Here is a 15,726-nt window from a genome sequence, read left to right as displayed (position 1 = left end):
CAAATAATCAGTAACATATTATAGGGCAATTTTTAAAAATTAAATGTTGTTTGTCATTTTGCGTTAACTTTAAAGCGAAAACAATGCCCCACTAATTAGTTGTATTTTCCCAGCCTTGTTATGACAACTTTAGAGTAAATTCATAATCAGCAATATAATGCACGATCCATGCTAAAAACTAAATGTATACAATAAATATGTGACCCGCGTGCCGGTCGGGGAACTCACGCAGCCGTCAGAAAATATAAAATCGGCCTCTCTCTTTTCCCCTTGCCGTAGACCCAAATCTTTTTTAAAAAACGGCGTGTACAACGAAATCAGGGGGGATTTACAGATTTTGCTGGCCCGATCTGAGCGTCAAATCTGCGCGGCGGACCCACAGAAAGTTGCTTGGATGCAGGAAACAGTATGCCTGACGTGCTTTTGGAGCGTATCTCCTCTTTGCTTTACATTTAGCAAGCCTCGCCTAACACTCAGAGCTTATTCTGGGTTTTACTGTAGAGCACGTGTGTTTTTAAAAAGCAGGAAATAAAAGAAGGACTTTCCCCTTGAGATAAACCTGTGCCAAGAGAAAAAGAGATTTACTCCATGACTGGTTTCAGAATAATCCTTGATGTGTGTTGGATTAGAACAGGATGGCGTTTTATCACGCAGGCAGAAGTTAACTTTATCTGCCGTATAATTCTGATCAGCCATTAGCTCCGCACTCCTCTTTTTTTTTTTTTTTTTTCAAGCGTTTAAGGACCCAAAATCCGCTGGGTTTCTCTAACAGGGCTGAAAAGAGCGGGGTTTGAGCGAGTATGAGCATGCGCTACAATCGCGTGAGACTGTATGGTATTTTAAGCAAAAAACTTCATCTGACATGTTTTGTATTGGTATGCGGCCGGCTAAAGATTATATTTTTTGCCGGAAAGGTTATAGCAGTATAGACCTTTTCGCAAAGCCACGCCCCCGCCCTTGGTTACTGTTGCTTGTCCCGGGAAAAAACCAAAAAAAAAGGGCTGAGCAGCCAGATGCGTTAAACAAAGCCATAATGGAGGGTCTCCGTTAACGGTCGGAGTCGCGGCTTAACAGACTCATTTTTTGGAGCGCAATAGCGCGAGCAAGTATCCGTGCGCAGAGCTGCCACAAAAGGGGCTACATATGCCGTATGGAGCGGTTATATCCACAGCGCGCTCTCTCTCGCGCAAAAGAGGCGAGGGCCAAACATCAATAGAGGCCACTGCATACAGGTCGCCAGTTGCGCAAGAGGTGAAAAACCACAGGAGCTGTATGTCAAATTCGACGGAATTTTATTGAGTTATTTGAATTAAAACAACGTAGCAATCACAAGAGGCATTAAAATGTGTTGTATTTTGCTAAGTTAACTACCGTTTCCTTGGGTGGCTTTCTGCATCCACCTTGTTGTTCCTTGGTTGTCGGTCCGTGGGTGCCCCTTGGGTGCAGCAGGAGTTAGGGAAGTCGGCAGTAAGGCCTTTCCATTAACAAAATGCTGACAAAGATTAAAGCAAAATATAATCACATGTATTGCCTGTTGGCTTTCTTGTTGTGTACTTTGACACAGGTAGCTAATAACGACTCAGTGTTCAGAGCATGTATGCATCAAGTGATAGTACATGGTCAAAACGACCTAGAAGCACACAGCTTACAGCTGTAGTCGTGGGACTTTAGCTAACGTTAGTTAGTGAAATTAGTTAATTAATTATTTCGTTAATTTGTGAATGTAATCTTTACCAGTTAGCTAGCTACGTTAGCACGTATTTACCTTGGAGCAAACGTATTTGTGTTTGTTGATATTCGCCATATTCAACTGGGCATGGGGCCTGCCGCATTTCTTTATCCACTGGCGGCATCTCTCCTCTCGGGTTTTGGGTTTAGGAAACGGGTAAAATATCACCCCCCCCCCCCCCTCCTCATGGGATATCTGCTATCCGATTTGCAAAGACCATAAGCACAACGCTTCACCATTTTCGCAATGAATTTGAACGCTAAGCTTGTCGGACTTCCACAGGCACGGGATCGAATATGATTGGACAACGGGCATTTAGGGGCGTGGCTTTGCGAAAGGTCAATTGGTCCACTTTAAGTAAGTTTATTATGCATTATAAACATGGGCATCAGTTAAAGGGTTCCCAAACTTTTTGCCAACCTAAAATTTGAATGTACCGTTTCCTCCCATTTTTTCTCATAAATCTTTTCATACGATGTCTTTTAGTTCTTGAAGTTATATTATTACATTATAATGTTGTCTTTTTTTACCCAACAGCCAAGAAATCTCCAGTGAGTCCATCACTTCCTCGTCTAGAGGCGAATCAGGGAAGTCCCGACGGAACGGCAACAACTCAAGGCACTCACCTCAGGACCGCTCCTCGGAATCATCGAATGGTCGAAAAGAAGAGGGCGCACTAGTGTCGGAGAAAAAAGTCCAGGTAATGTTATAAGCAACAATTATAAAACATCTCAAGGAAAATACATTTCCTAAAAGTGTGTAAATCCTCTTTTTTTGTGTTGATACTGAAGACTTATTGTGATTTTGTTAGTGCAGGAGACACTCTTAAGGTATAAAAAAACAAATTGTCTTTTTGTAAAGCTGATCTAATTCACATTTTTTTTACAGGCACGTTTTTTGTATTTCTTATGCTCTTATACTTTTGACTACAGTATGTCAACAAAGAAAATGTTTGAACCTGGCTTTATCCAGTGTTCGGCTTTTTGGAGTTCTAGAAATGTTTGCAAATGACCACGTTATTTAATCAGATAATGCCTTATTTGTTTATTCAAACAACACATTTCAGAAAAATAATTTTCTTTATGTAAGTAATGAACTTAGCGAAGTTTCTCGGTAATGTGTTGTTGTTTTTTTCACCTTATTCAACCTATTTTACCCATCAGTGTTTTATTCCAGGTTCCTTTTTTTTCCGATACAGCCAGCCGTGATGTTGAAGTACATAAAGGACATCAACAAAATGTCTCAATGAACTAATCCTTCTCTTTACCCAGAGCTTCTTTCTCCTCCTGACCCCCTCCATGTGTTTGTGTACTGACCTTATAAAACCTTCCTCGGCAGCAGGTTAGTGTAGACTCCGGTTCAGAGGAAGAACAGACTGTAACCACCAGAATCTTCAGACGCCGCCTCATTTTAAAGGTACCCCGAAAGCCTGGAGCAGAATCTAGGCTTGGTTTGGTTTGGTTTAGACCGGTCAGTCTGGTGTGCATTGCAGTGGTATTACTGGGTGAAGTGATAGCTACACTCTCTTTGTGTGTTGATACATGTTGTGATAGTCATATTTGAACATGACTATCCAACCTGTTGAGGTGTTATTTTTGGCTGGTTGGTAAAGCTTCATATTGCTAATCCTCTCTTTGATATAGGTTCTTTATGAGGTGTGGTTTCGGTGTGGTGATGGTGAAGTTTTATGACAGAAATCAGCCGTTTTGAGCCTGTATTCATGTGCTAACCACAATCGCTTGCAGGGAGAAGCAGCAAAGAATGTCCCAGGCGAGTCTGTGACCGAGGAACACTATATGGACCAAGATGGTAACCTCATCAGTAGAAAAGTAATGCAAAACTTATTTTCCACTTCCCATTCAGCTCTGAATCATTACAGGAAGAGTTATTTTTATGAAAGAGGACGCCATCAGATATTTTCTTCTTGTGTCGAACGTCCTTTTTCCTCTGGCAGGTCATCAGGAAGGTTATCCGACGTGTGACAACTCCCACACCAGAAAACCAAGGAGATGACAGGTGGCTCCAAGACCTCCTGCACAGTCCCACTCTGCAGGAAGAGGGGTCCGAGGTTGGCATGAAGACACCCTTACACTGTGTTCCTGGGTTTGAAGTGTAATCTAGACCGCATGCCTGCATCTATAATTGGAGATTTACAGCTAATGTAAAGGTTAGGCTTAAAGCTGCACTGGCAAAGACTTTGTTAAAATCACAGAGTTGGGTTACAATCAAATAAATGATTGTAAATATGTGAATAAATACTTTTAATTGCCTCACAAAAAATGTATTCCACAGATTCTGCACTCAGTGAGAGCTGCATAAAACCTCACTGAAGTTATGGAACAAGCAGATATCTTTGATATTGCCATGCATGTGATTAAAATACATTTCCTAACTTTAAAAATGATTACGAAACAATGTTAAGGAAGATCAGAGTTAAAGATGTTGAGAAATAATTAATGTCTCCAAGACAGAACTGTTTATTGAAACCACTTTATTATTAGCATTGTGAAACCTCAATATTACATCCCACTGATGTTCGAGTGCAGCTTTAAGTCAAAACAATTAAGTCAAAAAGAGAACCTGTGAGATTTGATCATGCTTCTCCTCCAGTAGTGCAGGTGAAAGTTGTATTAACATTTTCACTAACCGGTTTGGGATAACTGACCTTTTATGGGAACAAATTCAAAAGAGATGCAGCCATTTGAAGCATATTTGTGCATGTTGTGTTTTGACACTGTGTGGTGACTGTTGTGTTTGCCCAACAAAGGGGATGCTGACTGTGTGGTTTTAACAGTCCTCTCAAGGGTTTAACCTATAACTCACAGTAAGACTAATGAGTGCTGTGACTCTGCTGTGAAAACATAATCTGCTTCTTTTGTTTCTTTCCATAATAATATAACTTCTCCTCCTCCAGGTGTCTGGTTGCTGTGTGGTTTGGGCCTTAATAATAATCCTAACAATCGAGCTACTAATAACATTTCCTAGTTTCAGATTGCTCTTCCTACATAACTCTGAAGTTTCTTCTTTCTTCTTTGTCTCAGTTTCAGGTTTGTGTGTTGGGTGGGTTTCCTCCTCTCAAAGGATAAGAATACAGCGTCTAAACTTTATTTCTGTTTGTGTTTTATAGCAAGGAGAAGGGTCACGGAACAGCAGACGAAAAGATGACAGAAGATCGGGGGACAAAAAGCTCCACTCATAGAGAGGCTTGTGCTCTACCAGGTACAGAAGTCTACATATGTATCCGTGTGCAGCATGTTCCTCTCCATTATTGTCCTGATTGTCTGTGTTTATGATGCATTCTTTTCCATGTGATTACACATATTCATACTCCACTGCTCTATCCAAATTCTTTCCCAGAGTTATATTTCTCTTATTTAACACACTCTGCTTTCTTATACTCATATCCTGGCTCTATTTAGTTGTACTCTATCTCTGCTCACTTCAGTGCTCTGCTCCTGCTCACTCTGTAGTCTCTCCTTAAAATGAATGATTCAACATTTTGGCAAATATGCTCATTTGCATTTTTCGATGAATCTCTCCAAAGTTAAATAATACGCCTACAAGCACCACTAATAAACAAACTGTGTCTCGTACACAAAAAGTAATGCCACAACAACATTGTGTGGCTTTAGGGGGAGTGATGTGCTCTAACCATTTCTTGATAAACAACAGCCGTGCATCACTTCGCGGAGGCATTACGTCACAGTGAGGTTGCCAGGCAACCAGTGAATATGCAGCTCAGAAGTGATTGGCTTGAAACTGGACCAAATGTTGTCAGAAAGATTAAACATTGGTAAGCTTTCTCTTGTTAGTTGTTTTTTTGTTGTGACTTTTATATAACAAAATAGTACTGAGACATAACATCACACATATGAAACCCAAATCTACCACAGCCAAACAAACATCAACTGTATCATCTCTGGTTATTGTAATAATGGTTAGATTAATTAATTCATTATAAGAATTAATCTGGAAAATAAAAAACAGATTAACAAACAAATAATGGCAAAAATATAACAAAAGAAAAGTAGTTAAATCAATAATATTAACAGGAATAAATCAATTGATTAAATGAAGAGAGAATTTTATATATACTGTATAAACTACTAAAGAGGAAGGGGTCTGTCAACAATCTTTAAAAGTGAATAGGCTGATGCTCCTAGCTTCTCTGAGAGAGGAAGTGGGATAGAAATGTTTTCCAAACCAACATAAACGTATCTCGCTTCCCTCAAATCCATCCCTCAAAATCCATTTCTGATGTCACATATGGTTTTAATTTGAGAAGAGGGTTGTTGGATTTTCCATTTGAGATAATTAGTCTAGCTCTAAGAGTAGGGAAGGCAAAGGAACTTGTAGGAAGACTTTAGTGTTTTTTAGGGAAGAGGCTAAAAAGTGCATTGATCAGGCGTTCACATGTGTGTTTATTAAACCAGATACAATGTGTTAAATGTTAACTGAAGATGTGCTGATACATCTTTTTTAACTTTAGACATATTCTAGCTTGCTGCTTCCCTATCTGTATGCTAAGCTAATCTCCTCCTGGCACTGGCGCTGTACCTAATTCACTTACATGAGAGAAAACCAAAATGTCCAACCCTTCCATTAATGTCCCCTTCCCCTGATACCTGCTCTGTCTCTCTGACACACAGACTCAGTGCTGGCTGAAGTCTGAGCTGGTTATCACTAAGCAACATGTCTGATTGTGTGTGAATAGGGAACAGGGCTGACAAGCGGCACACACCTCAACAATATAAAGCCCCCCTGATACCCTCCATGCTTGTTTTTGTCCACTAAATCCTCCACTCACAGCGGCACAGTAGCATCCAGAAAGAGTTTATTATCCCACTGGCCAGACTGTTAATCCCCACTGCTGTTCAGCCTTGTGTTGTGTTTGCAGTGAATCACTCCATCTGTACAATACTGACTTACAAATAATGTGGCCCTACTGGGAAGCCTGGAAAAATAGTTTCTATGGTAACGGAGGTCACCATAACAACCCACGGACCGTCAGGTCTTGTTAACATGTTGACATGTTGTCATACAATGGAGTAGGAGATCGTGACTGTGATTTTCCTTTAAAAATATTTCTAAAAGTAGAAAAAAATGATTTTGTGAGAGAATGATTACAACCGTTGAAATTAATGTAATATCTATATAAAGATAACATTTCCCTTAAAAATAATTTACATTTGTAGACATTATTGAATCTAAGTTTACGATTTGTATTGAATTCAAGCTATTGGTCTTGTGTTTTAAATAAAACAAATGACTTTACTTAAGAAGAGGCTTTAAATATGCCCAATTCTTTGTTTGCCTCTACCTGCACTGTTCGTCATTTGTTATCCGTTATGTTTATATATTTGTATATTTTTTAAATTGTGCAAACCATAAAAAAAAGATACATATACAAGAAATGGATAAATGTCTCTAAGTCAGATTGTTAAAACAAGTGAAGACATAACATATATGGCATTCAGTCTTATTCCTGTAAAAACAATTGGATTGTAATCTATACATTTATATCTTTAATTATGCTTCAATATGTAAATGTACTTTTTTGTGTCTTCCAGGTGTGCAGGAACTAAGTTAGGTGTTTCCTGGAAATACGTTTTCCGAGGGCTCGAGGCTCCGGTGTGAGGACTTCAGGGTCCAGTCTGCAACTTTCTGCTTCAAACAAACAGTTTTCACGCGAGAGGAGTCGACCCTTCTGACTTACGCATTAGCATGACAAACTCACTACCTGTCAACGAAAGCACCGGGAGGTTCTCACTCTTAGCTGTTGTGGACCCGTGGACAATGATTCTGCTTCCTGTTTTGTGTGAAACAATATGTGCCATTGGTCCACTGTTGTTGTGAGAGCTTTTTTAGAGGAGTATCGTTTGTTGTGAAAACGATAAAAGACTCCCATTACTGACAACCACACAGGTGACACTGTGACCAAAGATGGCACAAGAGCTCAGTCCACACGGTGGGTGGAAAGAATGAAGTAGACACAATAACACACAAAAAAAATCCAATGGGACAATTCTGATCCAACTTCAACACTCGCCTTATAGTTTTTTCTTGATCCCATTGTTGTCAGGATGTAAATTGTTTGGGGATTTTTTTTCTTCCTTTTTAAAACTTAAACTAACACAAGAGCTTTTTTCTGTATATAAAATTACAATGTGTAAAATTCCTTAAAAAAGGGTAAGCTACTGGTTGAGGACACACGGAGGAGAGTAACCTTTTCAAGTGCTTTCAAACTTTATTGAAACAGTTCCACTTTTAAAGATTTGAGTGTAACTTCACAGGTTCTTGTATAATTACTTATTAGAGCAGGTATAATGTTTGTACATGAAAAAAAAAACTGGTTTGATTTTAACTGAGGACATTTCCAGAAAATCGAATTTCAGTAATTCCCAAAGTGGGAATGGATCTAATCCAACAAAAAGCCTTTCAGAGTACTCATATTTTCATGCATGCTGTTCACATTATTTTAAGTACAATTTTTACAAGTTTGCAAACACTGTATTCAAATTACAAATAAAACCCTTTATCTGTGTTCACATATAGCCCTAACATGTCACCAATTTTATATTTTAAATTGAAAAAGGACACCATTTAAACATTTATCACGTCGGGATGAGGATGAAAAAAGTTCTATAGCTTATTGAGGGTGTGATGTCTTGTCTGTCTATGTGAAACGGAGGGCAGCTTCTGCTACGAGAACGAAATAATCTGAATGTAAATGCTGGTAGGCTGGCTCGCTGTAAAATTATAACTGTATTGTGCGTAATGGCTATAAGGTGTAGGAGTCTCTGTACACTGTTAGACTGTTTGTAATCATTTTAGCAGTGTGTCAATTTGGTTTTCTTATGACTGCTGTGGTATTAAAGGAAAACTGGGGCATTTCATTTTTGATTTCTTTTGTTGAAGTATTTCCTTATTTAAAACCTACTCACATTAAGGTCACATAAAGACATTATTTGATTGTAGCTCTTAATAGCATATTGTATGACAAAAACACTGGATGGTCAAAAACAGTTATTTAAGCATTAAATAAATTGTGTTAAACTCTGAAACTGTGTGATCTTTTTAGGCTTGAGAGTCTGTATATGCAGTGTCAAATAGAAATGTTTTCACTAGCTCATCAGATTTTATTTTACTTTACATAAGGAATTACCTTTGTATTGGTTTTCATTAGATGCCCATGTAGTTCAAGTGTGGTGTTCTACTGATGCGATGGCTCAGTATGCCGATATCTATGCTGTGGACAAGGAAACTATGTAACTTTTTTCGGGGAGGGGCGGGGGTTGTAAAGGAAGTCAGTTAAGGCGCTGTACCACATCCCCTTATACTATGTCAATCAGGGGGTAGAGGATCCTTTGATATGGCTGAACCCTCAATTTTGTTTGATATGTGTTTTCACCTGAGCAGATTTTTTGATGTACAATTCTTACTAACAGAGTGAAGCCATTGAAATGTAACTATTCTAGCACTTTGGTTATTCAAGGTCTTTTAGAGACTATAGCAGCAATGATGCCACCACAAATGTTTCAGACGTCTTTAAAAAAATCAACCTAAAAAACTCAAAAAAAATAAAAATGCATTGATTTCGCAATACAATTGTTTCTGTTCTTGTCTTGAGTACTTTTTCATTCAACCACAGTCATGTGACTTGAGCAAAAATCTCCAGGGCTGCTTGTCTCTACTGCCTTGTGCGACCAGGAAACAAACGTTCCCTATGAGGATATTGCTCATTTATGTTGAATAATGTAACTTATGGAATGCATTTATATAGCCCAAGGACACTTTGACGCGTGGACAGGAGGAATAAGGGATGCAATTGCTCCTCCAACAATGCAACATAAATATATATAAGACATAAAACAGATGTAATAATAACAGTGCTAGAAGAAAGGCTAGAAAGTGTGCAAGACTATACTGCAGGACCAATGACTTAATTATTAGGCTAGGTCAAGCATGCAACAATAAAATAAACCAATTATAACCCGTTGGGAAGTAACTAAAAACATTTACTCCAGTACCATACTTAAGTCCAATTTTGAGATACTTGTACTTTACTTGAGCATTTCAATGTTATGCTACTTCTACTCCACCAAAATTCACAGGTAAAAACAAAGGACTTTAGTTATACCTGGGGGTAAATTCACAAGCTACCCAGCAGCATACAGTTATTAAAATTAGCTGCATCAGCTTTGATAAACACATTATTGTATCAATATGGAATGGATAGAAAATGCATAATAAGTACTTTCCCTTTTGGTACTTCAAGTATATTTTGATGCTTATACTTTTGTACTTTCACTTGAGTAACATTTTGAATGCAGGACTTTTACTTTTAACAGAGTATTCCTACACTCTGGTACTAGTACAATATCTGAGTACTTCTCCCACCTCTGGATAAAACAGTATGGGTTCAGGTGAATGTGTCACTGATGCATCATGCGGTACTGGAGACTTCCTACTGGTGGCGCTATGCCCACAGGAGTGAGCAAGGTCACACGGTGTACCATTCTGCTGTCTGGTGCTCAACGCTGCAGCTGCTCTCTGTCGCACAGCCATGGCCGACAGCGCAAGCGAGAGCGACACCGACGGAGCGGGGAGCAGCTCGGCCACCCCGATGTCCTCCTCCGCCTCCAATTCGGGGAAACCGAGCATAGTTATTTCACAGTTTCGTCTGGAGGAGCTAACGAACCGCCTGGCCTCCTTACAACAGGAGAATAAAGTTCTTAAAATTGAGCTGGAGACGTTCAAACTCAAGTGCAAAGCCCTGCAGGAGGAGAATCGGGACCTCCGCAAAGCTAGCGTCACTATTGTGAGTAACGTTAGCTAGCAACATAGCTTAGCTAGCTGGAGGCTATCCACTTATTATGTTGCATTTGTCAGTGAGTTGGCTATGGTTAGTGCTGTTCGTTTATCGCTAAATAGTCACACATGTGTTGTGTTACATGGACATGTTATCTGCATTTGGTCATAACACGCTGTTGTTGTGCTAGCTCGGCTAACGTTAGCTAGTTGGGTATGATGCTAATTTAGCCAACGGGCTAACGTGTGCTAGATGCTTAGGCAGCTACTTTGCTTTGTTTTGTTTTGCACATCCTGGTAGGCTCAACGGGCACCTTAAAATGCGGTAAACAATAGGGTAGCCTCCTCACAAGTTACCCGACTGATGTTAGTTAACGTTATCTGGTCAGCTGTAACTCACTGCTAGACATTGCCACCACGTTATGCCCAGCCAGGATACGCTAACCTGGTGAAACTAAATAGCCCAACAGCGGCAGTGGCATGGACTGATGCGTCATGTCTTCAAGCTCGGTTAATCAGCTTCATAAAAAATGTGTAATCAATCTGTGGGATAGATGGGAAGTATGTAGGCCAAACTTAGCGAGCTAGTTGGATGCCAGGCTCATATGATGGCCAGTCAGCCTCAGAGATAGCACCCTTTCCAGCCTCTGTAAATGTGTGAGGCTTTCAATTGTCTTTGTCATTGTTGTTGAACAACTGACACATTCTACCGGCTTGCAAAAAACAGAGTTCAGCTTTGAGGTGGAGAATATGAGAGTGGTGCTAACAAGGACAGGCTTATCATCACACTGTAATGCTAGTTGTTGTAACTGCCCAACACATTTCCTTAGTGCGTCCATCTTTCACTCAGTCATTCACCCATTACTGCAATACCACTTGAGTCATTAGGGGAAATTCTGCTTCCTCTTTGGCTGGCACACTTCCCTGCAGCAGCTTTGGGTTGATTGGTTTGTGTGTATTGCAGGTTGTTGGTCGATTTCATCAAAATCGAATGTGAAAAGTAAACGGTGTGATGCTGTGTGATTTGCTAATTTTTGTCTCATTTGTTTCTGTCCTGCAGCAAGCAAGAGCAGAGCAGGAGGAAGAATTTATCAGCAACACCTTGTTCAAGAAGATCCAGGCCCTCCAGAAGGAGAAGGAGACCTTGGCCGTCAACTATGAAAAGGAGGAGGAATTTCTTACCAACGAACTGTCAAGGAAACTCATGAATGTGAGTAATGGGAGCAGGATAGGATAAGAAGAGTTTTAATACGCTTGATGTATTTCTTCATACCAGGCACCATTGAGAGTATTCTAGTGGGTCAAGTGGGTTAAGCTTGCTAGTTCGGTCTCTATTACCTCTTTCACACCAACGGTGTTTCAGGGCCGGTTCGGAGCTGGAGCTTGAAAAGCACCGGGTTTTCCTGTTCACATGGGTCTGCATTGAAGCATATTCAGCTTGCCTCAGATTAAATAAACCCACAGTCAAAGCAGAAATGATTTTACCATAAGGCTGAATCACAATGACACTAAACATGTGTCATTTGTATATCATGATCCATCAATGGAGTCTGTAGGCCCAAGTCCCTCGGGATCAACTCCTGAACAATAACAAAAAGCCGGCGTTTTATCCAGTTTGTACACAACGATGAAGAAACTTAACAAGCAGAAGTGGTCCACTGAAGAGACCAGCTACCTACTGGGAATCTGGTCTTCCGAAGAGGTACAGAGGAAGCTCGAGCACAATTGGCCGTTGTTGTTGTCGGTGTCAGCTGTGAGGGGTTTCCGCGCGGTTTGGCTTTATGAAGCAGGCACGCAAACGGTTACGTCATGACGCAGCACCAGTCGGACTCTGGGCAGTGTGAAAAGAGCCGGAGCTAAACCGAAGAACCGGTTCTGAACCTGAAAAGCTCTAGCACGGAGCTTGAACCGGAGTTGCGTTGGTGTGAATGAGGTATCAGTGTGCATACACAACTCCCATGTATTTTGCATTATCATCATCTTGCCTGAAGCCTTTAACGGCTCAACATGACTTCACTGTGGCTGCTAGCTACTCTAAAGGACTCACATTACTCACCTCCTGTTTGTCAGATGTCTGGTTCAGTCTGTTTTCCACATCATATTTTCCCAAATGCAGAGTGCACAGCATGAGCACTCATGTGTTCACACCTTTAACGGCTAGCTGTAGGCTGACTAATGGTTTGTTGATGTGTAAAGAATTGAGTCTTGAATGGGCACACAGATGCCTCAGCAGCCCTGCTTAGGATCATACAGATGGACATGTTTTGGATGTTGTTGTCTTGCCTCCTTACTTAACATGAAACAGACCTGTAGAGTTGGTGCTGACAAATTGGCCGTTAGTGTGTGTGTGTATATACCTGTATATTCAGTACACATCTATGTGTATGTCTGAAGGTAGAGGGCAAATGTAGTCATTTGTTTCACTTGGTTTTGTGTAAATGGTCCTGTGCAGAAGCACTTTTGTAAACAACTTGGTGTGACCTTTTTTTTCTGAGCCATTGCTTTTGATGGTGGATTTTTTTGCTTTTAGTCATCTAAATTGGTGTTATTCTAATTGATGCCAATAGACCTCACCAGGTATTTGAATAAGTGCAAACTTTTATCCTACTTTATGACCCATACGCTGTCACTTTAGTTTACAATGTAAATATAGGTTTGTCTTTTTATAGAAGAAGCAATAAAGAGCAGTATCGAGGATACAATAAAAGATGCCATAATAAAGGGAAAACCGTCACACTGGTACTTTTGTGTATACACAAGTACACTGCTACTGTTGTGGTGTTGCTTACAAACAGCCTCTGGATGAAGGACAGATGGCCCAAGTGAGATCAAATATATCTGCAAGGTGTCCTCTCCATAGGCTGAAGAAGAACTGATATACTTGGCAGTAATTGCCACTCAACACACTGTACAGTAGGGTGGAGGCCTTATAAACAGTCCCAGTTGTACTAGCTGAAAGGAGGCACGTTATTAAAACAATTCCTATAATTGTTGGTATGTCAATTGGAAGCAAAATGGCTACACTGGGTGTGGCAAAACTTGGTGGTTTGCAGGATACTGCGGGGCACTCGACGGTAAGATTGCATTCATTATAAGTTTATACAAACTGCCTTATTTTCAGGGGTTCTATTTGTTTCCGTATGCAGCATAATGGAAATGTTTTTTCCCCTTTCCAGTCTTTTCCTATGAATGAATTTACATCCCTTTCCCTGTAATGAGTAATCGCTTATATAATTCATCACTCAGCCATCCCGTTTTGAATCAGTGCTGAGCCGCACCCTTTCTTTGTATTGGTGGGCTGCCAAAGGTGGTGGCTTTGGTTGCCAAATCATTATTTCACGCCGTTTACCCTCATGGAAAGTTTAACCATTAATCTGGTAGAATTGTTACATTGGCAATCTGTTTTGTTATACTCTCAATGTGAAGATATGACACCACTGTGTTTGTTCGCTGTGGTCATGCATAGTTTTTATGTGACTCACCGTGAGTCTCTTCTTGTGCTCTCTCCCCTCTCCCTTCTTTCTCATCTCTCTGGTTTCATCCCTCTCCTCCTCCATTCCTCTGTCCATCTTCTCTTTTTCCTTTCACAGCTCCAGCATGAGAAGGCAGAGTTGGAGCAGCACTTGGAGCAGGAGCAGGAGTTCCAGGTTAACAAGCTCATGAAAAAGATCAAAAAGATGGAGAATGAAACCATCTCAAAGCAGCTGACCCTGGAACAGGTATGCAAGAGGATTTCAGCATCCAGTGTGGAAAAACATAACCCTGAATGTGTGTGGCCAGTTGTTGCGAGATGCCAGGAATTCACCATCACCAACCCCTCCCACTTAATATCATCTAGAAAGAACACTGTGGTCTGTGGATGAGACCAGCATGTTTCCATGCTCTGATGATGGATGTTCTGTAGATTTTGATGCAAGGATTTATTGTTGCTGCTCATTCATTAATGTATATATGCCGAATGATGCTTGTGTAATCACAATGTGCATTTTGCCCAAAAATAAATGTACTTGATTGTGACTTAACTCCACCACAAAAAACCACTGATTAACAGCTTGTTTTACCTTTAGGACCACTTTATATCAGCAATTAGGAAATCATTATAGGCTCCTCTACATCACAAGCTGTGCAAGATGTAGCGCTGGGAAAGGTGTAGCGCGGTGAAAGATAAGCTTATCTGTGCAGAGACCTTGCAGTGGTCTATTTGTGTGCAGTCCTGTGAATTCTTCTCAACGTCAAGGTCTTTCTGTCTCTGAACGTCACTCTCCTCTCTCTTTTTATCCTCTAGCTGAGGCGGGAGAAGATCGACCTTGAGAACACATTAGAGCAGGAACAAGAAGCCCTGGTAAACAGACTGTGGAAACGCATGGACAAGCTGGAGGCTGAGAAAAGGTGTGCATTGATCATTTTATGCGTTAACCATTTAAAAATCTTGCGGTTCTGGATTTAAAGCAACCTCTTCTGGTTTCATCAGTGTATCATCTGCAGAGTTGGGTGATCATTTTACTTTTGTCGGTAACGGAGTAGTGTAACGCGCTACTTTTATAATTCAGTAATCACACTACAGTTACTAACATTGCCCCGACACGCGTTACTTTATTACTTTTATAAAATCAGTCATAATCACACTGACAGACAAGACGGGTTTCCGCCGCAGGTTTATATGTAGGCTACGTAATCTGCGCGACTTGCACGTCCACATCTCCACGTGCAGTGCTGCATAAACATGGCTGAGTCAGCGATAACTTTCGAGGGGTGGAGGTACAGTATGCCCATTTTCTTTTGTTTTTCCCTATAGTTTTTCCCCTTCAATTCTGAGAAACAACTTGTTTTCTCTGAAATGTGGAGCGCCAAAGAGACTACATACTCACAAACCCCAGCTATTGTTGTGACGACACCTGTCCGCTTTGACAAACCTCGTGATAAGTCAACAAGCTCTGTGATTGGATGAAACATAAATTCATACAAAAAAAGTCCAACCCGGTCTCCTAAAAATTATGTTCCCCCATAACTAAAGTTACGACACCGAGATTTCTACTCATAATATTTACTGATAATAGGTAAAATATTCGTTCTGTTATTTACCGGTTTGGCTATACATCATTTTAATTATGCCATAGATTCTATGCAAGTATTGTTTCGCATTTGCACCGCTCTTTATAAAGATCGATTTGCATTAACGTCTTACG

General features: G+C 40.4%; 3 protein-coding genes across 3 annotated transcripts in view; 2 read left to right on the top strand and 1 right to left on the bottom strand.

Annotated features, from left to right (window-relative positions):
* ank3b (ankyrin 3b) overlaps window positions 1-9,337 on the top strand; it is a 139,556-nt gene extending 130,219 nt beyond the window's left edge. The window contains exons 41-45 of the mRNA XM_010788977.1: window positions 2,267-2,429; window positions 3,475-3,558; window positions 3,684-3,797; window positions 4,857-4,948; window positions 7,300-9,337. Of these exons, the coding sequence (XP_010787279.1) occupies window positions 2,267-2,429; window positions 3,475-3,558; window positions 3,684-3,797; window positions 4,857-4,928 (433 nt within the window). The 3' untranslated portion in view covers window positions 4,929-4,948; window positions 7,300-9,337. The remainder of the gene's footprint in view (window positions 1-2,266; window positions 2,430-3,474; window positions 3,559-3,683; window positions 3,798-4,856; window positions 4,949-7,299) is intronic.
* The window catches only part of taf6l (TAF6-like RNA polymerase II, p300/CBP-associated factor (PCAF)-associated factor), a 358,002-nt gene that overhangs the window by 167,205 nt on the left and 175,071 nt on the right, over window positions 1-15,726 (bottom strand).
* The window catches only part of LOC104960794 (coiled-coil domain-containing protein 6), a 19,178-nt gene continuing 13,695 nt past the window's right edge, over window positions 10,244-15,726 (top strand). The window contains exons 1-4 of the mRNA XM_010788951.1: window positions 10,244-10,550; window positions 11,601-11,750; window positions 14,131-14,259; window positions 14,826-14,929. Coding sequence (XP_010787253.1) covers window positions 10,296-10,550; window positions 11,601-11,750; window positions 14,131-14,259; window positions 14,826-14,929 — 638 coding nt within the window. The 5' untranslated portion in view covers window positions 10,244-10,295. The remainder of the gene's footprint in view (window positions 10,551-11,600; window positions 11,751-14,130; window positions 14,260-14,825; window positions 14,930-15,726) is intronic.

Source organism: Notothenia coriiceps, unplaced genomic scaffold (genome assembly GCF_000735185.1).
Source record: "Notothenia coriiceps isolate Sejong01 unplaced genomic scaffold, NC01 NC01_scaffold00032391, whole genome shotgun sequence".
Classification (NCBI taxonomy): domain Eukaryota; kingdom Metazoa; phylum Chordata; class Actinopteri; order Perciformes; family Nototheniidae; genus Notothenia; species Notothenia coriiceps.
The sequence above is the reverse complement of the archived record's forward strand: the minus strand, read 5'-3'. Positions and strand labels throughout refer to the sequence as shown.